Raw genomic sequence first — 26,980 nt, 5'->3', positions numbered from 1 at the left:
ACTCATGCTAATGTTTAGCAGGGTCGGGATACCTAAGGAAATTTTGACAGACCAAGGAACTCCATTTATGTCCAGGGTTACAAAAGAATTGTGTAAGTTGTTTGGCATAAAACAACTAAGGGCCTCAGTATATCACCCTCAGACTGATGGTTTAGTAGAAAGGTTTAACAAAACTCTCAAAAGTATGCTAAGAAAGGTAATTGACACAGATGGGAGAAATTGGGACCTTCTGTTACCCTATTTAATGTTCTCTATCAGGGAGGTTCCCCAGGCTTCTACAGGTTTTTCCCCATTTGAACTGTTATATGGGCGGCATTCCAGGGGATTAATAGATATAGTTAAAGAGACTTGGGAGCAAGAGACAACACCTTATCGAAGTATTATTGAACATATTTCCCAAATGCAGGATCGTATGGAAGCTGTCATGCCCATTGTAAGGGAACATATGGGAAAAGCACAGGAAGCACAAAAGTACAGCTACAACCATAATGCTAGAGCCAGGGTGTTTCAACCTAGGGATAGGGTGTTAGTTCTGGTCCCTACAGTTGAAAATAAATTCTTGGCTACTTGGCAGGGCCCATATGAGATAATTGAGAAAGTGGGTGATGTTAATTACAAAGTAAGTCAGCCAGGGAGAAAGAAACCTGAGCAAATATATCATATAAATCTGTTAAAACCTTGGAAAGATAGGGAAGTTTTAGTTGCCTTAAAACCTACAGAACTCCCTGTCACTGAACCAGAGGTAAATATATCGGAAAACCTATCTGTACATCAGAAGCGAGAGGTCAAGGATTTTATTAGAATAAACAAAGAGGTATTTTCTGTGGTACCGGGAAAAACTAATGTTATTAAGCATGACATAATAACAGAACCAGGGAAGAAGGTCTGCCTTAAACCCTATAGGGTCCCTGAGGCTCGTAGAAAGGCTATTAAACTGGAGGTAGAAAAAATGTTAAAGCTTGGGGTAATTGAGGAATCACAACGTGAGTGGAACAGTCCAATCGTGCTTGTTCCAAAGCCGATGGTTCATTAAGGTTCTGTAATGACTTTCGTAAGCTTAATTGTGTTTCCAAATTTGACACCTACCCAATGCCTAGAGTAGATGAGTTAATAGAAAGGCTAGGAAAAGCACGTTATCTCACTACAATTGATTTAACGAAAGGGTATTGGCAGGTGCCTCTCACTAGTCAAGCAAAGGAAAAGACAGCTTTTTCAACCCCAGAGGGCTTATTTCAGTATACGGTGTTGCCATTTGGTTTACATGGGGCCCCGGCAACATTCCAGAGGATGATGGATAGAATTCTGAAACCCCATGTTCGTTATGCGGCAGCATATTTGGATGATGTTATAATTTATAGTACAGATTGGGAATCCCATCTTCCAAAAGTTCAAGCAGTACTTGATGCAATACGGTCCGCTGGGTTAACTGCCAATCCTACAAAAGGTACTGTTGGTTTACAGGAAGCTAAGTACTTGGGTTATACTATTGGTAGAGGATTAGTTAAACCTCAGACTACAAAAGTAGAGGCCATACAGAACTGGCCACAGCCTCTAACTAAAAAACAAGTAAGAGCATTTATTGGGATAACTAGTTATTATAGAAGGTTTATCCCGAATTTCGCTACAATTGCGGCACCCTTGACAGATCTCACAAAAGCAAGGGCCCCAATTATGATAAAATGGTCCCCAGAAGCAGAACAAGCTTTTAAGCATTTGAAAGATGCCCTTTGTGCCCATCCAGTTTTGGTAACCCCCAATTTCGCTAAAGATTTTATTGTACAGACAGATGCCTCTGATGTTGGTTTAGGAGCAGTTCTCTCGCAGGAGTGTCAGGGAGAATAGCATCCTGTCCTTTTCCTAAGCAGAAAACTTATTTCACAGGAAAATAACTATTCTATAGTGGAGAAAGAATGCCTTGCCATTAAGTGGGCTTTAGAGACCCTTAGGTACTATCTGTTGGGAAGAAAATTTAAATTAATAACAGATCATGCTCCTCTCACATGGATGAGTCAGAATAAGGAAACAAATTCAAGGGTTACTAGGTGGTTTCTTAGCTTGCAACCCTTCAATTTTACTGTTGAGCACAGGGCTGGTCTTTTGCAGGGCAATGCTGATGGTTTGTCTCGGGTACATTCATTGATGTCCATGGTCGCTCAACCCACTGGGTGTGAGCTGGGGGGGAGGATATGTGACAGAAAGCAAGGCCTGGTTATAAATGGAAGATATTTAAGACCAAGCATTGTACATGCTATTTCTCCTTTCAGTTAAAACCCCAGGGAGAAAGAGTGTGTATTTGATTATGCAGTTGATAAACTGTGTTCTGGGTCCCTGGGGTTTGGGATAATTGGAGAGAGGGTGGGCCATTATCCCAGACAGCTGTGAAGCTGTCCAGCAGCTAATCACAGGTGTGGCTAATTAGAAGTTGTGAGGGTTTAAATAGCAGCCTCACTTAGGCCTTGGGAGAGAGTTACACAGCTACAGAAGCTGGTGTGTGTGTTTGTTACACTGTGTAAAAGACTTTTGTTCCTGTGAACTGTAAAAGGACATTATTTTTACAAAGCACTTGTGGAATGCTGTGAAGTGCTGGGACACATTTAAAGGTACTTAACTTTGCTGCAGAGGAAGGATTTCCCTCTTTTGAAAATGAACTGCCTGTTTGTTATTGCTGTGAAAAATAAAGCCTTTTAAACTACAGTGGATTGTCCTGTGCTGCATTTGTGCCCTAGAAGACCGTGGTTAAAAGTGTTTCCTGTTACACTATATATATATATAACAGCAAACTGCAATACAATCCCTGTAATACATAAAGGAAAGTTCCACATATGAGGCAGCTATGAATGGGGCTAAGATTACGAGTGGCACTCTAACTGTTGTGCGCGAGCGATAAGGGGTTTATCGAGGCTCTTCGTGTGGAAGTAGCAGCATATTACAAGTTGAAAGTAAATGTGTTTGCTTGAGCGCGATTGAATGTAACACGCATCGGGATATTGCGACTTTAGAGCTCTGGTTAACTGTTAGACAAGACAAAAAAGTTGCACAAAATACATCAAAATGACATATAAAAGTACAGTTACACTCTTAATAATACTGTCTGATAAAGATTATTTAAAAAAAATATTGTGTGTATATATATATATATATATATATATATATATATTTATATACAGGTATATATATATATATATATATATATATTTACACTGTATATTTACATATGTATTTATGTATTTATATGTGTATTTATGTATTTACAGACATATATTCACATATAAACTCATATATCCATTTATAGTCATATATATAAGTGCATTGGAGCCCTTTGCAGTCAAGAAGCTAAAAACACGAAAAATCATATTTATAAAATATTTATATTTAATAGTGTTTAAGTGTTTAACTGTGTATGTACTGTAAATATTTTACATTCCAATGTTCTTCACATAGGGGAATATGTTCTATGTATTTTTAAAAAGACATTCTTATATATATCTGTATATATCTATACCTATATATATAGCAATATAGCGGACTTGGTTAAATGCGATCGGGTTTGTGCGCGATTAGGGTGTTATTTCTTTCATGTAATTGGCAAGAGTCCATGAGCTAGTGACATATGGGATATACAATCCTACCAGGAGGGGCAAAGTTTCCCAAACCTCAAAATGCCTATAAATACACCCCTCACCACACCCACAATTCAGTTTTACAAACTTTGCCACATATGGAGGTGGTGAAGTAAGTTTGTGCTAAGATTTCTACGTTGATATGCGCTTCTCAGCATTGTTGAAGCCCGATTCCTCTCAGAGTACAGCGAATGTCAGAGGGACGTGAAGGGAGTATCACTTATTGAATACGATGATTTCCCTAACGGGGGTCTATTTCATAGGTTCTCTGTTATCGGTCGTAGAGATTCATCTCCTACCTCCCTTTTCAGATCGACGATATACTCTCAATTTACCATTACCTCTACTGATAACTGTTTCTGTACTGGTTTGGCTATCTGCTATATGTGGATGGGTGTCTTTTGGTAAGTATGTTTTTTATTACTTAAGACACCTCAGCTATGGTTTGGCACTTTATGCATTTATATAAAGTTCTAAATATATGTATTGTACTTATATTTGCCATGAGTCAGGTTCATGTATTTCCTTCTGCAGACTGTCAGTTTCATATTTGGGGAATATAAACATCTTTTATAGAAATGTTTTTCTTACCTGGGGTTTAGTCTTTTTTCAATTGACTATTTCTTGCAAATTGCGGGTGGCATTAGGCCCGCGGGTGCGTCAAATGCTAAACTTTATTACGTCATTCTTAGCGCGAAAATATTTTTGGCACGGAAAAATACGTCTGACGCAACTTCGTCATTTCCACCGTCATACTTGACGCCGAGACCTTTCACACGGTTGCGTCATTAGTGACGCGAGTGTGTAATTTCCAAACTTTTTCACTATTTCAATACCCCATTGATGTTTGCCTCTTGATTTTTTCTCTATCAGAGGCCTATGCTATTTGCTTTTTTTCCCATTCCTGAAACTGTCATATAAGGAAATAGATAATTTTGCTTTTTATGTTGTTTTTTCTCTTACATTTTGCAAGATGTCTTTATCTGATCCTGCCTCAGAAGTTTCTGCTGGAACATTGCTGCCTTACATCGGTTCTACCAAAGCTAAGTGCATTTGTTGTAAAATTGTTGAAATTATTTCGCCGAATGTCATTTGTAATAGTTGTCATGATAAACTTTTACATGCAGTTAGTGTATCCATCAGTAATAGCACATTGCCAGTTGTAGTTCCTTCAACTTCTAATGTGCATAATATACCTGTAAATTTTAAGAATTTGTTTCTGATTCTATTTTGAAGGTTTTGTCTGCATTTCCACCTTCTAATAAATGTAAAGGTCTTTTAAAACTTCTCATTTAGTTGATGAAATTTCAAATGACCAACAACATAATTTATCCTCTTCTGATGAGGATCTATCTGATACAGAAGATCCCTCCTCAAACATTGACACTGACACATCTACTTATTTATTTAAAAAAGAGTATATGCGTTCTTTATTAAAAGAAGTGTTAATTATTTTGGATATTGAGGTAACCAGTCCTATTGACGTTCAGTCTAATAAACGTTTAAATGCTGTTTTTAAACCTCCTGTGGTTTCTCCAGGGGTTTTTCCTATTCCTGAGACTATTTCTGATATGATTTCTAGGGAATAGAATAAGCCAGGTACTTCTTTTATTCCTTCTTCAAGGTTTAAAAAATTGTATCCTTTACCAGCAAAATCTATAGAGTTTTGGGAAAAAATCCCCAAAGTTGATGGGGCTATTTCTACTCTTGCTAAACGTACCACTATTCCTATGGAAGATAGTACTTCCTTTTAAGGATCCTTTAGATAGGAAGCTTGAATCTTATCTAAGGAAGGCCTATTTATATTCAGGTCATCTTTTCAGACCTGCAATTTCTTTGGCTGATGTTGCGGCTGCATCAACCTTCTGGTTGGAGAATTTAGAGCAACAGGAATTGGATTCTGACTTATCTAGCATTATTCGCCTATTGCAATATGCTAATCATTTTATTGTGATGCAATTTTTGATATTATCAAAAATGATGTTAGTTCCATGTCTTTAGCTATTTTAGCTAGAAGAGCTTTGTGGCTTAAATCTTGGAATGCTGATATGACATCTAATTCTAGATTACTATCTCTTTCTTTCCAAGGTAATAATTTATTTGTTTCTCAGTTGGATTCTATTATTTCAACTGTCACTGGGGAAGGGAGTTTTTTCTGCCTCAGGATTAAAAACCTAAGGGTAAATCTAAGGCTTCTAACCATTTTCGTTCCTTTCGTCAGAATAAGGAACAAAAACTCAATCTTCCCCCCAAGGAGTCTGCTTCCAATTGGAAGCCTTCCTCAAGTTGGATTAAATCCAAGCCATTTAGGAAACCAAAGTCAGCCCCTAAGTCTGCATGAAGGTGCGGCCCTCATTTCAGCTCAGCTGGTAGGGGGCAGATTAAGGTTTTTCAAGATATTTGGATAAAATCTGTCCAAAATCAATGGATTCAGAGCATTGTCTCTCAAGGGTATTGAATATGATTCAGAGTAAGACCTCCTGTGAGAAGATTTTTTCTCTCACGTATCCCAGAAAATCCAGTAAAAGCTCAGGCTTTCCTGAAGTGTGTTTCAGATCTGGAGTCTTCAGGGGTAATCATGCCAGTTCCTCCTCAGGAACAAGGTTTGGGGTTTTTATTCAAATCTATTCATTGTACTAAAGAAGGAAAATGTATTCAGACCAGTTCTGGATCTAAAATTTTTTGAATCGTTATGTAAAAGTACCAACTTTCAAGATGGTGACTATAAGGACTATTCTGCCTTTTGTTCAGCAAGGACATTATATGTCCACAATAGACTTGCAGGATGCATACCTCCATATTCCGATTCATCCAGAACATTATCAGTTTCTGAGATTCTCTTTTCTAAACAAGCATTACCAATTTGTTGTGCTTCCATTTGGCCTAGCAACAGCTCCAAGAATCTTTTCAAAGGTTCTTGGTGCCCTACTCTTTGTAATCAGAGAACAGGGTATTGCGGTGTTTCCTTATTTGGATGATATCTTGGTACTAGCTCAGTCTTTGCGTACTGCAGAATCTCACACAAATCTACTAGTGTTGTTCCTTTGGAAACATGGTTGGAGGATCAATTTACCAAAAGTTTCTTGATTCCTCAGACAAGGGTCACCTTTTTAGGCTTCCAGATAGATTCAGTGTCCATGACTCTGTCTCTAACAGACAAGAGACGTTTAAAATTGGTTGCAGCATGCCGGCACCTTCAGTCTCAGTCATTCCCTTCAGTGGCTATGTGCATGGAAGTTTTAGGTCTCATGACTGCAGCATCGGACGCGATCCACTTTGCTCATTTTCACATGAGACCTCTACAGCTTTGTATGCTGAATCAATGTATGACACTCTCTGACATGGTGGATATATCACCATTGTTTAGCTTCTTTTGTTCGGCCAACCTGGACTGTGATCACAACAGATGCGAGTCTTTCAGGTTGGAGAGCTGTTTGGGGATCTCTGACAGCACAAGGGGTTTGGAAATCTTAAGAGGCGAGATTACCAATAAATATTTTAGAACTCCTTGCAATTCTCAGAGCTCTTCAGTTTTGGCCTCTGCTAAAGAGAGAACCGTTCATTTGTTTTCAGACAGACAATATCACAACAGCGGCATATGTCAATCATCAGGGTGGGACTCACAGTCCCCAAGCTATGAAAAAAGTATCTCGGATACTTGTTTGGGTGGAATCCAGCTCTTGTCTAATCTCTGCGGTGCTTATCCCAGGTGTAGACAATTGGGAGGCGGATTATCTCAGCCGCCAGACTTTACATCCAGAGGAGTGGTCTCTTCATCCAGATGTGTTTTCTTGTTCAGTTGTGAGGTCTTCCAGAGATAGATCTCATGGCCTCTCATCTAAACAAGAAACTTCCCAGATACCTGTCCAGGTCCAGGGCGGAAGCAGGGGATGCGCTGACACTTCCTTGGTGTTATCATCCTGCTTACATTTTCCCGCCTCTAGTTCTCCTTCCAAGAGTGATCTCCAAAATCATCATGGAACAATCATTTGTGTTGCTGGTGGCTCCAGCATGGCCACACAGGTTTTGGTATGCGGATCTGGTTTGGATGTCGAGTTGCCCGCTTTGGCCACTTCCATTCGGCCAGACCTACTATCTCAAGGTCTGTTTTTCCATCAGGATCTCAAATCATTAAATTTGAAGGTATGGAAATTGAACGCTTAGTACTCAGTCATAGAGGTTTCTCTGACTCAGTGATTAATACTATGTTACAAGCTCGTAAATCTGTTTATAGAAAGATTTATTATAGGGTTTGGAAGACTTACATTTCATGGTGTTCTTCTCATAAATTCTCCTGGCATTCTTTTAGAATTCCTAGAATTTTACAGTTTATTCAGGACGGTTTGGATAAGGGTTTGTCTGCAAGTTCCTTGAAAGAACAAATCTCCACTCTTTCTGTTTTATTTCACAGAAAGATTGCTATACTTCCTGATATATACTGTTTTGTACAGGCTTTAGTTCTTATTAAGCCTGTTATTTAATCAATTTCTCCTTCTTGGAGTCATAATTTGGTTCTGACGGCTTTACAGGTTCTTCCATTTGAACCTATGCATTTTTTGGACATTAAACTACTTTCTTGGAAAGTGTTGTTCCTTTTGGCCATCTCTTCTGCTAGAAGAGTTTCTGAGTTATCTGCTCTTTCTTGTGAGTCTCCTTTTCTGATTTTTTCATCAGGATAAGGCAGTTTTGCGGACTTCTTTTTAATTTTTACCTAAGGTTGTGAATTCTAACAACATTAGTAGAGAAATTGTTGTCCCTTCCTTGTGTCCTAATCCTAAGAATTCTTTGGAAAGTTCCTTACATTCTTTGGATGAGGTAAGAGCTTTGAAATATTATGTGGAAGCTACTAAAGATTTCAAGTAGACTTCCAGTCTATTTGTTTTATTTTCTGGTCCTAGGAAAGGTCAGAAGGCTTCTGCTATTTCCTTGGCTTCTTGGTTGAAACTTTTGATTCATCAAGTTTATTTTGAGTCGGGTCAGGCCCCGCCTCAGAGAATTACAGCTCATTCTACTAGATCAGTCTCCACTTCGTGGGCTTTTAAGAATGAAGCTTCAGTTGATCAGATTTGCAAAGCGGCAACTTGGTCCTCTTTGCATTCATTTACTAAATTCTACTGTTTTGATGTATTTGCTTCTTCAGAAGCAGTTTTTGGTAGAAAAGTTCTTCAGGCAGCTGTTTCAGTTTGATTCTTCTGCTTTTGATTTAAGTTTTTTTCTTTCAAATGAAATAAACTTATATTTTTGGGGTGTGGATTAATTTTTTTCAGCAGATTATGGCTGTTAATATTTTATTCCCTCCCTCTCTATCTAGTGACTCTTGAGTGGAGATCCACATCTTGGGTATTGATATCCTATATCTCACTAGCTCATGGATTCTTGCCAATTACATGAAAGAAAACATAATATATACTAATGTTATATCTCACAGCGCTCAAACAATGTTCCTACTGGCTCCTGGGTAAAAAGGGTACCTAGCTAGCCCTTAAATATGAGTAATAGTAATGTTAGAAAACCTAGGAGCGCCTAACAGAGGCCGAGGAAATAAAATCAACAAAATATAGCTGAGTGTAAACCCTATTAATCATAATCTAATAAATAATAGATATAAAAAGTCACTCTGTGACGTAAATAATATAAAAAAGCTCTATTTGCTTAAACAGGGTTAATACAAATTTAATAAATGACAGATTATGTTAAAATCATGGATCCATGGTACAATAAAGTCACAAAATACATAAAATAATATCACAACATACATAAAATAATATCACAAAATAATATATTGGCTAAGAGTTCATCTGGTTGGGGAAATGGTACTTCCTGCGAACAAGGTGAAATGTTCAAATAGTCAGTGAGAGAAAGTGTTAAAAATCCCTAAAAATCAAATCGTTGTAACAGTGATCAAAAAGCAGTGATCAATAAATTATCCCAATATGGAAAAAGACTCGTATCTGTTATTAAATCCTCCTTGAGTGTGTGCTATTATTGTGGTGAGGATATCAGCATGTACTTATAAAGGTTGCTAATATTGTAGTGAGGATATCAGCATGTACATATGAAGGCTGCTATTATTGTAGTGATGATATCAGCATGTACATATGAAGGCTGCTATTATTGTAGTGAGGATATCAGCATGTACATATGAAGGTTGCTATTATTGTAGTGAGGATATCAGCATGTACATATGAAGGCTGCTATTATTGTAGTGAGGATATCAGCATGTACATATGAAGGTTGCTATTATTGTAGTGAGGATATCAGCATGTACATATGAAGGTTTCTATTATTGTAGTGAGGATATCAGCATGTACATATGAAGGCTGCTATTATTGTAGTGAGGATATTGGCATGTACATATGAAGGCTGCTATTATTATAGTGAGGATATCAGCATGTACATATGAAGGCTGCTATTATTGTAGTGAGGATATCAGCATGTACATATAAAGGTTGCTATTATTGTAGTGAGGATATCAGCATGTACATATGAAGGTTGCTATTATTGTAGTGAGGATATCAGCATGTACATATGAAGGCTGCTATTATTGTAGTGAGGATATCAGCATGTACATATGAAGGCTGCTATTATTGTAGTGAGGATATCAGCATGTACATATGAAGGCTGCTATTATTGTAGTGAGAATATCAGCATGTACATATGAAAGTTGCTATTATTGTAGTGAGAATATCAGCATGTACATATGAAGGTTGCTATTATTGTAGTGAGGATATCAGCATGTACATATGAAGGCTGCTATTATTGTAGTGAGGATATCAGCATGTACATATGAAGGCTGCTATTATTGTAGTGAGAATATCAGCATGTACATATGAAGGCAGCAAATATTGTAGTGATGATATCAGCATGTACATATGAGGTTGCTATTATTGTAGTGAGGATATCAGCATGTACATATGAAGGCTGCTATTATTGTAGTGATGATATCAGCATGTACATATGAAGGCTGCTATTATTGTAGTGAGGATATCGGCATGTACATATGAAGGCTGCTATTATTGTAGTGAGGATATCAGCATGTACATATGAAGGCTGCTATTATTGTAGTGATGATATCAGCATGTACATATGAAGGCTGCTATTATTGTAGTGATGATATCAGCATGTACAGATGAAGGTTGCTATTATTGTAGTGATGATATCAGCATGTACATATGAGGTTGCTATTATTGTAGTGAGGATATCAGCATGTACATATGAAGGCTGCAATTATTGTAGTGAGGATATCAGCATGTACATATGAAGGTTGCTATTATTGTAGTGAGGATATCAGCATGTACATATGAAGGTTGCTATTATTGTAGTGATTATATCAGCATGTACATATGAAGGTTTCTATTATTGTAGTGATGACATCAGCATGTACATATGAAGGTTGCTATTATTGTAGTGAGGATATCAGCATGTACATATGAAGGCTGCTATTATTGTAGTGAGGATATCAGCATGTACATATGAAGGTTGCTATTATTGTAGTGAGGATATCAGCATGTACATATGAAGGTTGCTATTATTGTAGTGAGGATATCAGCATGTACATATGAAGGTTGCTATTATTGTAGTGAGGATATCAGCATGTACATATGAAGGTTGCTATTATTGTAGTGATGACATCAGCATGTACATATGAAGGTTGCTATTATTGTAGTGATGACATCAGCATGTACATATGAAGGGAAGGTTGATATTATTGTAGTGATGATATCGGCAAGTACATATGAAGGCTGCTATTATTGTAGTGATGATATCAGCATGTACATATGAAGGTTGCTATTATTGTAGTGAGCGTATCAGCATGTACATATGAAGGTTGCTATTATTGTGGTGAGGATATCAGCATGTACATATGAAGGTTGCTATTATTGTGGTGAGGGTATCAGCATTTATATATGAAGGTTGCTATTATTGTAGTGAGGGTATCAGCATGTACATATGAAGGTTGCTATTATTGTAGTGAGGATATCAGCCTGTACATATGAAGGTTGCTATTATTGTACTGATGATATCAGCACGTACATATGAAGGTTGCTATTATTGTAGTGAGGGTATCAGCATGTACATATGAAGGTTGCTATTATTGTGGTGAGGATATCAGCATGTACAGATGAAGGTTGCTATTATTGTAGTGAGGATATCAGCATGTACATATGACGGTTGCTATTATTGTGGTGAGGATATCAGCATGTACATATGAAGGTTGCTATTATTGTGGTGAGGGTATCAGCATGTACATATGAAGGTTGCTATTATTGTAGTAATGACATCAGCATGTACATATGAAGGTTGCTATTATTGTAGTGATGACATCAGCATGTACATATGAAGGTTGCTATTATTGTAGTGATGATATCGGCATGTACATATGAAGGTTGCTATTATTGTAGTGAGGATATCAGCATGTACATATGAAGGTTGCTATTATTGTAGTGCGGATATCAGCATGTACATATGAAGGCTGCTATTATTGTAGTGAGAATATCAGCATGTTCATATGAAGGCTGCTATTATTGTAGTGATGATATCAGCATGTACATATGAAGGCTGCTATTATTGTAGTGAGGATATCAGCATGTACATATGAAGGTTGCTATTATTGTAGTGATGATATCAGCATGTACATATGAAGGTTGCTATTATTGTGGTGAGGATATCAGCATGTACATATGAAGGTTTTTATTATTGTAGTGAGGGTATCATGTACATATGAAGGTTGCTATTATTGTGGTGAGGGTATCAGCATGTACATATGAAGGTTGCTATTATTGTAGTGAGGATATCAGCATGTATATATGAAGGTTGCTATTATTGTAGTGAGGGTATCAGCATGTACATATGAAGGTTGCTATTATTGTAGTGAGGATATCAGCCTGTACATATGAAGGTTGCTATTATTGTAGTGATGATATCAGCACGTACATATGAAGGTTGCTATTATTGTAGTGAGGGTATCAGCATGTACATATGAAGGTTGCTATTATTGTGGTGAGGGTATCAACATGTATATATGAAGGTTGCTATTATTGTAGTAAGGATATCAGCATGTACATATGAAGGTTGCTATTATTGTAGTGAGGATATCAGCATGTACATATGAAGGTTGCTATTATTGTAGTGAGGATATCGGCATGTACATATGAAGGCTGCTATTATTGTAGTGAGGATATCAGCATGTATATATGAAGGTTGCTATTATTGTAGTGAGGATATCAGCATGTACATATGAAGGTTGCTATTATTGTAGTGAGGATATCGGCATGTACATATGAAGGCTGCTATTATTGTAGTGAGGATATCGGCATGTACATATGAAGGTTGCTATTATTGTAGTGCGGATATCGGCATGTACATATGAAGGTTGCTATTATTGTAGTGATGATATCAGCATGTATATATGAAGGTTGCTATTATTGTAGTAAGGATATCAGCATGTACATATGAAGGTTGCTATTATTGTGGTGAGGATATCAGCCGGTACATATGAAGGTTGCTATTATTGTAGTGAAGATATCAGCATGTACATATGAAGGTTGCTATTATTGTAGTGAGGATATCAGCATGTACATATGAAGGTTGCTATTATTGTAGTGAGGATATCAGCATGTACATATGAAGGTTGCTATTATTGTAGTGCGGATATCAGCATGTACATATGAAGGCTGCTATTATTGTGGTGAGGATATCAGCATGTACATATGAAGGTTGCTATTATTGTAGTGAGGATATCAGCATTTACATATGAAGGTTGCTATTAATGTAGTGAGGATATCACCATGTACATATGAAGGCTGCAATTATTGTAGTGAGGATATCAGCATGTACATATGAAGGCTGCTATTATTGTAGTGAGGATATCAGCATGTACATATGAAGGCTGCTATTATTGTAGTGATGACATCAGCATGTACATATGAAGGTTGCTATTAATGTAGTGAGGATATCACCATGTACATATGAAGGCTGCAATTATTGTAGTGAGGATATCAGCATGTACATATGAAGGTTGCTATTATTGTAGTGAGGGTATCAGCATTTACATATGAAGGTTGCTATTATTGTAGTGAGGGTATCAGCATTTACATATGAAGGTTGCTATTATTGTAGTGAGGATATCAGCATGTACATATGAAGGTTGCTATTAATGTAGTGAGGATATCACCATGTACATATGAAGGCTGCTATTATTGTAGTGAGGATATCAGCATGTACATATGAAGGTTGCTATTATTGTAGTGAGGATATCAGCATGTACATATGAAGGTTGCTATTAATGTAGTGAGGATATCAGCATGTACATATGAAGGCTGCTATTATTGTAGTGAGGGTATCAGCATGTACATATGAAGGTTGTTATTATTGTAGTGAGGATAGCAGCATGTACATATGAAGGTTGCTATTATTGTAGTGAGGATATCAGCATGTACATATGAAGGTTGCTATTATTGTAGTGAGGATAGCAGCATGTACATATGAAGGTTGCTATTATTGTAGTGAGGATATCAGCATGTACATATGAAGGTTGTTATTATTGTAGTGAGGATAGCAGCATGTACATATGAAGGTTGCTATTATTGTAGTGAGGATATCAGCATGTACATATGAAGGTTGCTATTATTGTAGTGAGGATATCAGCATGTACATATGAAGGTTGCTATTATTGTAGTGAGGATAGCAGCCTGTACATATGAAGGTTGCTATTATTGTAGTGAGGGTATCAGCATGTACATATGAAGGTTGTTATTATTGTAGTGAGGATATCAGCATGTACATATGAAGGTTGCTATTATTGTAGTGAAGATATCAGCATGTACATATGAAGGTTGCTATTATTGTAGTGAGGATATCAGCATGTACATATGAAGGCTGCTATTATTGTAGTAAGGATATCAGCATGTACATATGAAGGTTGCTATTATTGTAGTGAGGATATCAGTATGTACATATGAAGGTTGCTATTATTGTAGTGCGGATATCAGCATGTACATATGAAGGCTGCTATTATTGTAGTGAGAATATCAGCATGTACATATGAAGGTTGCTATTATTGTGGTGAGGATATCAGCATGTACATATGAAGGTTTTTATTATTGTAGTGAGGGTATCATGTACATATGAAGGTTGCTATTATTGTGGTGAGGGTATCAGCATGTACATATGAAGGTTGCTATTATTGTAGTGAGGATATCAGCATGTATATATGAAGGTTGCTATTATTGTAGTGAGGGTATCAGCATGTACATATGAAGGTTGCTATTATTGTAGTGAGGATATCAGCCTGTACATATGAAGGTTGCTATTATTGTAGTGATGATATCAGCACGTACATATGAAGGTTGCTATTATTGTAGTGAGGGTATCAGCATGTACATATGAAGGTTGCTATTATTGTGGTGAGGGTATCAACATGTATATATGAAGGTTGCTATTATTGTAGTAAGGATATCAGCATGTACATATGAAGGTTGCTATTATTGTGGTGAGGATATCAGCATGTACATATGAAGGTTGCTATTATTGTAGTGAGGATATCAGCATGTACATATGAAGGTTGCGATTATTGTAGTGAGGATATCAGCATGTACATATGAAGGTTGCTATTATTGTGGTGAGGATATCAGCATGTACATATGAAGGTTGCTATTATTGTAGTGAGGATATCAGCATGTACATATGAAGGTTGCTATTATTGCGGTGAGGATATCAGCATGTACATATGAAGGTTGCTATTATTGTGGTGAGGATATCAGCATGTACATATGAAGGTTGCTATTATTGTAGTGAGGATATCAGCATGTACATATGAAGGTTGCTATTATTGCAGTGAGGATATCAGCATGTACATATGAAGGTTGCTATTATTGTGGTGAGGATATCAGCATGTACATATGCAGGTTGCTATTATTGTGGTGAGGGTATCAGCATGTATATATGAAGGTTGCTATTATTGTAGTAAGGATATCAGCATGTACATATGAAGGTTGCTATTATTGTGGTGAGGATATCAGCATGTACATATGAAGGTTGCTATTATTGTAGTGAGGATATCAGCATGTACATATGAAGGTTGCTATTATTGCAGTGAGGATATCAGCATGTACATATGAAGGTTGCTATTATTGTGGTGAGGATATCAGCATGTACATATGAAGGTTGCTATTATTGTAGTGAGGATATCAGCATGTACATATGAAGGTTGCTATTATTGTAGTGAGGATATCAGCATGTACATATGAAGGTTGCTATTATTGTAGTGAGGATATCAGCATGTACATATGAAGGTTGCTATTATTGTAGTGAGGATATCAGCATGTACATATGAAGGTTGCTATTATTGTAGTGAGGATATCAGCATTTACATATGAAGGTTGCTATTATTGTAGTGAGGATATCAGCATGTACATATGAAGGTTGCTATTATTGTAGTGAGGATATCGGCATGTACATATGAAGGCTGCTATTATTGTAGTGAGGATATCGGCATGTACATATGAAGGTTGCTATTATTGTAGTGCGGATATCGGCATGTACATATGAAGGTTGCTATTATTGTAGTGATGATATCAGCATGTATATATGAAGGTTGCTATTATTGTAGTAAGGATATCAGCATGTACATATGAAGGTTGCTATTATTGTGGTGAGGATATCAGCCGGTACATATGAAGGTTGCTATTATTGTAGTGAAGATATCAGCATGTACATATGAAGGTTGCTATTATTGTAGTGAGGATATCAGCATGTACATATGAAGGTTGCTATTATTGTAGTGAGGATATCAGCATGTACATATGAAGGTTGCTATTATTGTAGTGCGGATATCAGCATGTACATATGAAGGCTGCAATTATTGTAGTGAGGATATCAGCATGTACATATGAAGGCTGCTATTATTGTAGTGAGGATATCAGCATGTACATATGAAGGCTGCTATTATTGTAGTGATGACATCAGCATGTACATATGAAGGTTGCTATTAATGTAGTGAGGATATCACCATGTACATATGAAGGCTGCAATTATTGTAGTGAGGATATCAGCATGTACATATGAAGGTTGCTATTATTGTAGTGAGGGTATCAGCATTTACATATGAAGGTTGCTATTATTGTAGTGAGGATATCAGCATGTACATATGAAGGTTGCTATTAATGTAGTGAGGATATCACCATGTACATATGAAGGCTGCTATTATTGTAGTGAGGATATCAGCATGTACATATGAAGGTTGCTATTATTGTAGTGAGGATATCAGCATGTACATATGAAGGTTGCTATTAATGTAGTGAGGATATCAGCATGTACATATGAAGGCTGCTATTATTGTAGTGAGGGTATCAGCATGTACATATGAAGGTTGCTATTATTGTAGTGAGGATAGCAGCATGTACATATGAAGGTTGCTATTATTGTAGTGAGGATATCAGCATGTACATATGAAGGTTGCTATTATTGTAGTGAGGATATCAGCATGTACATATGAAGGTTGCTATTATTGTAGTGAGGATATCAGCATGTACATATGAAGGTTGTTATTATTGTAGTGAGGATATCAGCATGTACATATGAAGGTTGCTATTATTGTAGTGAGGATAGCAGCCTGTACATATGAAGGTTGCTATTATTGTAGTGAGGGTATCAGCATGTACATATGAAGGTTGTTATTATTGTAGTGAGGATATCAGCATGTACATATGAAGGTTGCTATTATTGTAGTGAAGATATCAGCATGTACATATGAAGGTTGCTATTATTGTAGTGAGGATATCGGCATGTACATATGAAGGCTGCTATTATTGTAGTAAGGATATCAGCATGTACATATGAAGGTTGCTATTATTGTAGTGAGGATATCAGTATGTACATATGAAGGCTGCTATTATTGTAGTAAGGATATCAGCATGTACATATGAAGGCTGCTATTATTGTAGTAAGGATATCAGCATGTACATATGAAGGCTGCTATTATTGTAGTGAGGATAGCAGCATGTACATATGAAGGTTGCTATTATTGTAATGAGGATATCAGCATGTACATATGAAGGTTGCTATTATTGTAGTGAGGATATCAGCATGTACATATGAAGGTTGCTATTATTGTAGTGAGGATATCAGCATGTACATATGAAGGTTGCTATTATTGTAGTGATGATATCAGCATGTACATATGAAGGTTGCTATTATTGTAGTGAGGATATCAGCATGTGCATATGAAGGTTGCTATTATTGTAGTGAGGGTATCAGCATGTACATATGAAGGTTGCTATTATTGTAGTGAGGATATCAGCATGTACATATGAAGGTTGCTATTATTGTAGTGAGGATATCAGCATGTACATATGAAGGTTGCTATTATTGTAGTGATGACATCAGCATGTACATATGAAGGTTGCTATTATTGTAGTGAGGGTATCAGCATGTACATATGAAGGTTGCTATTATTGTAGTGAGGATATCAGCATGTACAGATGAAGGTTGCTATTATTGTAGTGAGGATATCAGCATGTACATATGAAGGTTGCTATTATTGTAGTGAGGATATCAGCATGTACATATGAAGGTTGCTATTATTGTAGTGACTATAGCAGCCTGTACATATGAAGGTTACTATTATTGTAGTGACTATAGCAGCCTGTACATATGAAGGTTACTATTATTGTAGTGACTATAGCAGCATGTACATATGAAGGTTACTATTATTGTAGTGACTATAGCAGCATGTACATATGAAGGTTACTATTATTGTAGTGACTATAGCAGCATGTACATATGAAGGTTGTTATTTTTGTAGTGAGGATATCAGCATGTACATATGAAGGTTGCTATTATTGTAGTGACTATAGCAGCATGTACATATGAAGGTTACTATTGTAGTGACTATAGCAGCATGTACATATGAAGGTTACTATTATTGTAGTGACTATAGCAGCATGTACATATGAAGGTTACTATTATTGTAGTGAGGATAGCAGCATGTACATATGAAGGTTGCTATTTTTGTAGTGACTATAGCAGCATGTACATATGTACATATGAAGGTTACTATTATTGTAGTGACTATAGCAGCCTGTACATATGAAGGTTACTATTATTGTAGTGAGGATAGCAGCATGTACATATGAAGGTTGCTATTATTGTAGTGAGGATAGCAGCCTGTACATATGAAGGTTGCATCCCCTAGACATTTTTCTGGAGCAACTCAGGAAGTTGTAGGGAGGGAACGTAGTGCTACGTCTAGAGCTGGCTCTATTGATCTACTAGGCAGTTTGACCAGTCACCTGTTTGTGATAGTGACAAGTTTGGCTGAGCGGTCACTGCAGGCTTTGGTGGCTTCAGTGTAAGTCAATTGATCCTCACCCAGCCAGTAGCAGGATGGGCTGTGCCACTTCCACCCCTGCAAAAGGAGAGAAAACAGAGAGGACGACTTAAGCTTGACAGCGTGAAATAGGTTTACTAGAGACAATTAGTACAGGCAGATTTCAGCCTTTTGTGCAGTACATACAAATTAATTATATGCAATATATTAAAGGGACATTACTGGCCCTCTATAACTATGTTAGACATAGGTACAGTCTGCTTGAGCTACATTGCAGGACTTTAACTATAGGTTTAACCTCTTTGTTAGGGTAAAGGGACATTTATCCCCAAATTTTTATTTCATGATTCAGCCAGACCACACAATTTGAAACAACTTTCCAATTAACATATATTATAAAATGTGCTCCATTCTCTTGGTATCCTTTTTTAAGGAACAGCAATGCACTACTAGGGGCTAGCTGAACACAGCAAGTGAGCCAATGACAAGAGGCAGTTACCAATCGGCAGCTAGCTCCCAGTAGTGCATTGCTGCTCCTGAACCTACATAGGTATGCTTTTCCACAAAGGATACTAAGAGAACAAAGCAAATTAGATAGCATAATTCAATTTGAAAGTTCTTAAAATTGCATGTTATATCTGTATTATGAAAATTTCCTTTTGACTTTACTGTCCCTTTAAACAAAAAAGGGCTAGATCAATGGTGGAGCGCAATTAATAGCGCAGAGTGCATTATCTTTTAATAACCTTGTGCAAAGAATAACACACACTCTTGTATTACAATAAGATGATTAAGGGCCAGATGACAAGTGGAGCGCTAATTATTGTTTTCGGGAAAGCGATATTTGCACTCCAATGAGTAATACCAGCGCACGCTAATATTACAAGTTGTCAGCTCGCGTTCGCATTGCTGGGAAGCATTTCGTTCACAAGAGTGCACTTCCATAGGCTCCGGCATCAGAACCTAAGCACAGCGAAGGGGGTAAGTAGTGCAGCGATGGCAGCAAATATAAATATAGATGTATATGATCATATACATTTATATTTGTGTTAATATGGGTATATACACATATTAACACATAAATATATTTGTATATATACATATATATTTACTGGGAACATATAGTTATCATAGACCGCAATGTTAAGGCATTTTTCAATGCCGTTTTTTTTTCTAACACCCCACTCCCACCAACTTTACCCCCAAACTACTGCCTAGTGCAATTACACTACACTTTACAAAATTTTTTTGAGCACACTCTATACTTTTAATGGATAGCACAGGGAGTGTAATTAACACTCTCATTGCACACATATTACAAATGGCAATCTTGAAGTACCTCTGTAAAAGTTAGCTCATTTTAAATGGACATTAAATATTATTTCATGATTCATTAGAGCATTCTTATCCTTTGTTGAAAAATATGCCTAGGTAGGCTCAGCTGTTTACCTCCTCCCTTGATGAAATTAACAAATCCTCCAAATCCTAATTACCCTATAGCATACTGAAATATCCTATGCCCAGAACAAGCTTAAACATACCAACACAGATTATCCCAGATGACACTGTAATGCCATCATATTATTCCCAGATGTCCTATGCATAGATCATACTTGCAGGATAGAATCAGCTGACTGACTCTGTTAAAGGGACAGTCTACACAAAAATTGTTTAAAAAGATAGATAATGCCTTTACTACCCATTCCCCAGCTTTGCACAACCAACATTGTTAGATTAATATACTTTATAACATTTAAACCTCTAAATTTCTGCCTGTTTCTAAGCCACTACAGACAACTTCTTATCACATGCTTTTTTATTTGCTTTTCACAACAGGGGGCTGCTAGTTCATGTGAGCCATATACCTGTAGATAAGAATGTGTTCACGTCCGGGAGTTATTTAATAGTTAGCACAATACAGTACTAAATGCAACTCAATATATTTTAAATAGTCACAGTCATGTGATCATGGGGCTGTCAGAAGATGCTTAGATACAAGCTAATCACAGAGGTAAAAAGTATATTAAAGGGACAGTCAACACTTACTTTAACATGTTTTTATATTGAAAATAACAAAACGGAGGTCCGCCTACACTATACCCCTCCTGCCTTGCTTCTGTCCTAATCAGCGGCGCTAACTACTCTAATACCCAGTAAATATGGATGCCGGACTCCCCCCACCATTACGTAGCTGCCTTCTTCTTCAACTGATAAGCAAATCAGAATCCAGGCATCGGACAGAAATTGCAAGCGCGTGCAATTTCAGTCCGAGGACTGGATTCTGATTTGCTTATCAGTTGAAGAAGAAGGCAGCTACGTAATGGTGGGGGGAGTCCGGCATCCATATTTACCGGGTATTAGAGTAGTTAGCGCCGCTGATTAGGACAGAAGCAAGGCAGGAGGGGTATAGTGTAGGCGGACCTCCGTTTTGTTATTTTCAATATAAAAACATGTTAAAGTAAGTGTTGACTGTCCCTTTAATATAACTGTGTTGGTTGTGCAAAACTGGGGAATGGGTATTAAAGAGATTATCTTTTAAAACAATAACATTTCTATTGTAGACTGTCCCTTTAAGTATGGCCAATGACATCTATGATTCGAGTTAATAATTCTCTAATTCTCTCCGTTAGTAAATACCTTTTGGCATCCATGGTTATCGTCTTTGCTGACCTGGGCGACCTGCCCAAGCTTCTTGCAGATGGACGGCAGTGTTTGATTACAGGGGCTATCATTCCATTTACCCTCCTTGAGGAGCAAAGAGAAAAAGCAAACACAATGACTTGAGTCTGCATATTCAAAGTAATGCTCAACCTCAGACAACATTTCACAGATACATTGTGCAGATGAAAGGCAAATAATGTACTTTTATTACACTGGGAGTGTGAGAATCCTTAAAGATATAACCTTATTAGTTTCAAGAAAAATGAATCTCTCACAAATGATAGTGCTTCTTAAAGAAGGCCAATTTATTGTACTGCAGTTGGTTTACTTTAGTCCTAACAAATGTGACCCATTGAATATGACATCTATTGGTATATTTGGTCTTAGTTGGGATTGACTCCTTAAAACATGTCTTAATCCTTGGTACACCTTGTTTCTAGAAGGGGATGATCATTTAAAAGGTAAATTCAACTCAATAATTGTCTATTATGCTTGTCAAATAGCCTCATTTAAATAGTGATGATTTTTTGGTCCCAAAATATGATTGATGTAAATCTAAATTTAATTTGATATTAATACTGCAGATTAGTAACATTAAACGGCTCACACAGGTTTATCGGAGAGGGGCAAAACTCTACAAGCCAAGAAAAAGCTGGTTTATTAAGAAAATTAAAAAATAAATAAAAATAAAAATATGCATTTATGCTATGCCCTCTTTAATACAAATACACAAAGAAATATGACTATAACCTCCTATTTAACATGTTACTGTCAAATGTAAGAACATATTAGCCCTTATTAGTAAACATTAATTCAAAGTGGTACAAACCCTTTAATGTATTATTATTTTATTATTATTATCAGGTATTTGTAGAGTGCCAACAGGTTCCGCAGCGCTATGAACATGGGTGATATATAGAAATGAAAACTATTACAGGGTTTAAATGGGGAGAGAGGGTCCTGCCGAGAAATGTAACCTTAAAGGGACACTGAACCCAATTTTTTCTTTTGTGATTCAGATAGAGCATGCAATTTTAGGTAACTTTCTAATTTACTCCTATTATCAAGTTTTCTTCGTTCTCTTGCTATCTTTATTTGAGAAAGAAGGCATCTAAGCTTTTTTTTTTGGTTCAGCACTGTGGACAGCACTTTTTTTATTAATTTTATGAATGTATCCACCAATCAGCAAGGACAACCCAGGTTTTTTTTTTACCAAAAATGGCCAGGATCTAAACTTACATTCTTGCATTTCAAATAAAGATACCAAGAGAATGAAGAAAAATTGATAATAGGAGTAAATTAGAAAGTTGCTTAAAATTGCATGCTCTATCTGAACCATGAAAGAAAAAATGTGGGTTCAGTGTCCCTTTAAGTTGTGCATATAACCTTTATTTTCTTTAAAATGCTGCAAATTGCCTAAATCATTTATTAGATTTGCAGCATTTTAAAGAATTTTATTTTTTGCCTTTCTAGGGAGCATGAGAAATGTAAAAATCTTACACAAAAACAAAACCTTTTTAATATCCATTTAATAGCTCACTTCCACAAAAACTCTTCAATCCTATAATAATCCTCCCTTTAATTATTTCAGTTTAATAGATTGTGCCCCTACATTCACCAAAACAGGAAACTCTATAAAATAATAGTATTCTACATAGTCCATTCACTAAAATGAACAGATGAATGAGGTTTAGATTAATGTAGGTACTGTACAGACGGGAGAGGCCTTTCAATCCTTAGTAAGTCTATGTAACTGAGATCCTACCTGACTTACTATCCATGGCAGTGTGTTTGATCTCTCTTAATATATTTGTTATAACAAGTTATTTTATAACAAAAAAAAAATGTTTTAATCCAAAAAAAGCATTAACTTTAAAAAACAAACACCAAGATTACGAGTTTTGCGCTAAACAGGGTGCGAAACTAACGCCAAAAAGTTGTGTTATTTCACTTTCCATAGCGCTGAGATTACGAGTTACTGAAAAGCCTCCTTGTGCGTGCGATATGGTGGCGTTAAGCTCCATACCACACAAAATCCAAGGGCTGCTTTGACGTGCTCGTGCACGCTTTCCCCCATAGACATCAATAGGGAGAATGAAAATTCTCTGTAACGCAACCCCATTGATGTCTATGGGGGAAAAAAAGTTACGTTTAAACTTAACATAAACCCCAAGTCTAAACACCCCTAATCTGCTGCCCCGACATCGCCAACACCAAAATAAAGTTATTAGCCCCTAATCTGCCGCTCCCGACATCCCTGCCACTATAATAAACCTATTAACCCCTATTCCGCCGCTCCCCGACACTATAATAAAGTTATTAACCCCTAAACATCCGGCCTCCCACATCTCCGCCACAAAATAAACCTATTAACCCCTAAACCGCCGACCCCCCACATCGCAAAACACTAAATTAAACTATTAACCCCTAAACCTAATACCCCCTAGCTTGAAATTAAAATTACAATATAACTATATTTAAATAAATAAAAACTTACCTGTGAAATAAAAATAAACCTAACATTAAACTATAAATTAACCTAACACAACTATTCTAATAAAATAAAAATACCAATTAAAATATCTAAATTATAAATGAAAAAAAACTATCACTACGAAAAAACATAATAATCTAAAATTACAAAAAATAAACACTAAATTACGAAAAATAAAAAACACGAAGCTTACAAAACATAATAAACAAAATGATCAAAAATAAAAACAATTACACCTAATCTAATAGCCCTATAAAAATAAAAACACCCCCTAGCCTACAATAAACTACCAATAGCCCTTAAAAAGGCCTTTTGTAGGGCATTGCCCTAAGTTAAACAGCTCTTTACCTGTAAAAAAAAAATACAAAGATCCCCCAGCAGTAAAACCCCCCAAATAAAAAAAAACCTAACTCTAAAAAAAAACCTAAGCTACCCTTTGCCATTTGTATGGGACTCGCAATAGCTGCGTTACTGCCATTACACTGAAATTGCCATTTTTTCAGCGTTAAAAGCCGTAACGCAAAACTCGTAATCTGGGTGAATGAATTTTATGTTGTGAGACCCAAACTTCTACTCTCTCTTATTTCCCTTCTTTCCCCAGGTCTCACCGGCCCCCAGATGGTGACGCAGTCTTCCAGGCTGTCTCTGAAGTTGTTGGGCTCAAATGGATGCCAGGATGTGAAGGTGACGGTACTTGCATCTGACCATTCAAAATGCATTTGCCTCTTGAGATCATTCAGCCCTATCCACAGCTCCTCCACATCTAGGGGGTGCAAGAATATGAGAGTCACAAGCTGCTATCTGTAGGAAGTCTCGGCAGCATAAACATAACAATTTTACATCACAGATGACATTTCTTTCAGACAAACACAAATGGCAATAGTCCTACTGATTTACTGAAGGAAGCAATGTGTTTAAAGGACCAGTCACTGCAAGCAGCAGAGTGTAGTAATGGCTGTGACATACTTAAGAGGTCATTGTGTCATGGTCCAATGATTACTTATGGCAGTGACATGCATTAGAGATAAGGCACTCTAGAAACAGTGTATAGTAATAGCAGGGACATATTTACATAGCTTGTTCCTGTAAGGAACAAATTCTATAGATGGCAATCACATGCTGAAGGTTTAATTCCCTAATGAAACCAAAGTATACTGATGCCAGGTGTCAGGAGGGCACCCTATTTAAAGGGACATGATACCAAAATGTTGAAACACTTCAAAATGATGCAGCATAGCTGTAAAAAGCTGACCTCAAAATGTCCTAAGTATTCACACACCATTGTAAAGGACATTAAGCAGCACTCATGTTAAGCAACACTCATGTTATCCCCCTATTCAGTTTAAAGAAGTTTAAAGAAGTTTACTATGAAATCTCGTGAGATCACAGAAAAAAAAAGTTCATAACCTCAGGACTGCAGGTGCTGATTGGCTGCTGTTCATTTCTTCCTTTTATTTTTTTTTTACCTGCAGCTGGACAGCAGCTCAATTATAACTTTTTACACAGCACTTACTCTAGTGAGCTGAGGAAATTTTGAGGTAAAATATCTTCCTTTTTTACATAGAGATGCTGAGGTGATATTTTCCTGTCAGCTTTTTACAGTTATACTGCATCACTTTTAGGTGATATAGCATATAAGTGTTATGTCCCCTGTAATCTAGGGCTTGGAACGGTTCCTTTCTGTAAATATTTTTGATACCCTAAGATAATGGGGAAAAGTGAATACAGTAAATAATTTATAATAATAGAACCTTTACTTTAATTGGGTGACAGTTGAATAATAATAAAAAAAATCTGCTTAGTATGCAAGGAACAATTTAACCCAACTCACTTGCCTTGTTTTATTTGTTTGTTGACATAGTCCAGTTCCAGTAGGGTATGCACACTAACTAGCTCTCCCTCTAGCCTTACACATGCCCGTCTGGCATCTTGCCAAATCTTCTTCTCACTGTTTAGACGGTAACAGTATTTCCCAAAACTCTGCCAGCCAGGGTCACACTCTATGGCTAGGTCAGAATCTGGAAAGGACAAATAAATAATGCTTCACAGAATAAAATATAGAATCAGATTGTGATATCAGATATAATAACCTGCCTGTTAACAACACATCTAATGAACTTATTTATAATGGACACCTGTCCTCTACATCATTATGCACATCACAGTCACAAGCTTTTTACTCCTGCATTTACTTCCTACCATGAATCCAAATAGATATCTACAGCACATACTACCAAGCAACAAAGCTACAGTATAATACACTTAGCATACGTCATGATCACACATTACCGTAAACCGTATTTACCATATTCCATGATTGCACACTGGCGTCTGCTCCATTAATCCATGTATTATAATTACACACTACCGCGTATACTATATTTATATAAAACCAGATCACACACTGTTACAAACTGTATTTATATGTATCATGATCACACTGTTACATACCGTATTTATATATATCATGATCACACACTGTTACATACTGTATTTATATGTATCATGATCACACACTATTACATACTGTATTTATATGTATCATGATCACACTGTTACATACTGTATTTATATGTATCATGATCACACTGTTACATACTGTATTTATATGTATCATGATCACACTGTTACATATTGTATTTATATGTATCATGATCACACACTGTTACATACTGTATTTATATGTATCATGATCACACACTGTTACATACTGTATTTATATGTATCATGATCATACACTATTACATACTGTATTTATATGTATCATGATCACACTGTTACACACTGTATTTATATGTATCATGATCACACTATTACATACTGTATTTATATGTATCATGATCACACTGTTACATACTGTATTTATATGTATCACGT

At 36.6% G+C, this 26,980-nt stretch overlaps 1 protein-coding gene across 1 annotated transcript in view; it reads right to left on the bottom strand.

The window, feature by feature from the left end:
• Nucleotides 1-26,980, bottom strand: part of LOC128663866 (C-type mannose receptor 2) — a 347,089-nt gene that overhangs the window by 121,440 nt on the left and 198,669 nt on the right. Inside the window, exons 6-9 of the mRNA XM_053718428.1 lie at nucleotides 25,939-26,121; nucleotides 24,712-24,866; nucleotides 21,586-21,693; nucleotides 18,911-19,026 (exon numbers count right to left, since the gene is read on the bottom strand). Of these exons, the coding sequence (XP_053574403.1) occupies nucleotides 18,911-19,026; nucleotides 21,586-21,693; nucleotides 24,712-24,866; nucleotides 25,939-26,121 (562 nt within the window). The remainder of the gene's footprint in view (nucleotides 1-18,910; nucleotides 19,027-21,585; nucleotides 21,694-24,711; nucleotides 24,867-25,938; nucleotides 26,122-26,980) is intronic.

This window comes from Bombina bombina, chromosome 1, assembly GCF_027579735.1.
Source record: "Bombina bombina isolate aBomBom1 chromosome 1, aBomBom1.pri, whole genome shotgun sequence".
In the NCBI taxonomy this organism is placed as follows: Eukaryota; Metazoa; Chordata; class Amphibia; order Anura; family Bombinatoridae; genus Bombina; species Bombina bombina.
The sequence above is the reverse complement of the archived record's forward strand: the minus strand, read 5'-3'. Positions and strand labels throughout refer to the sequence as shown.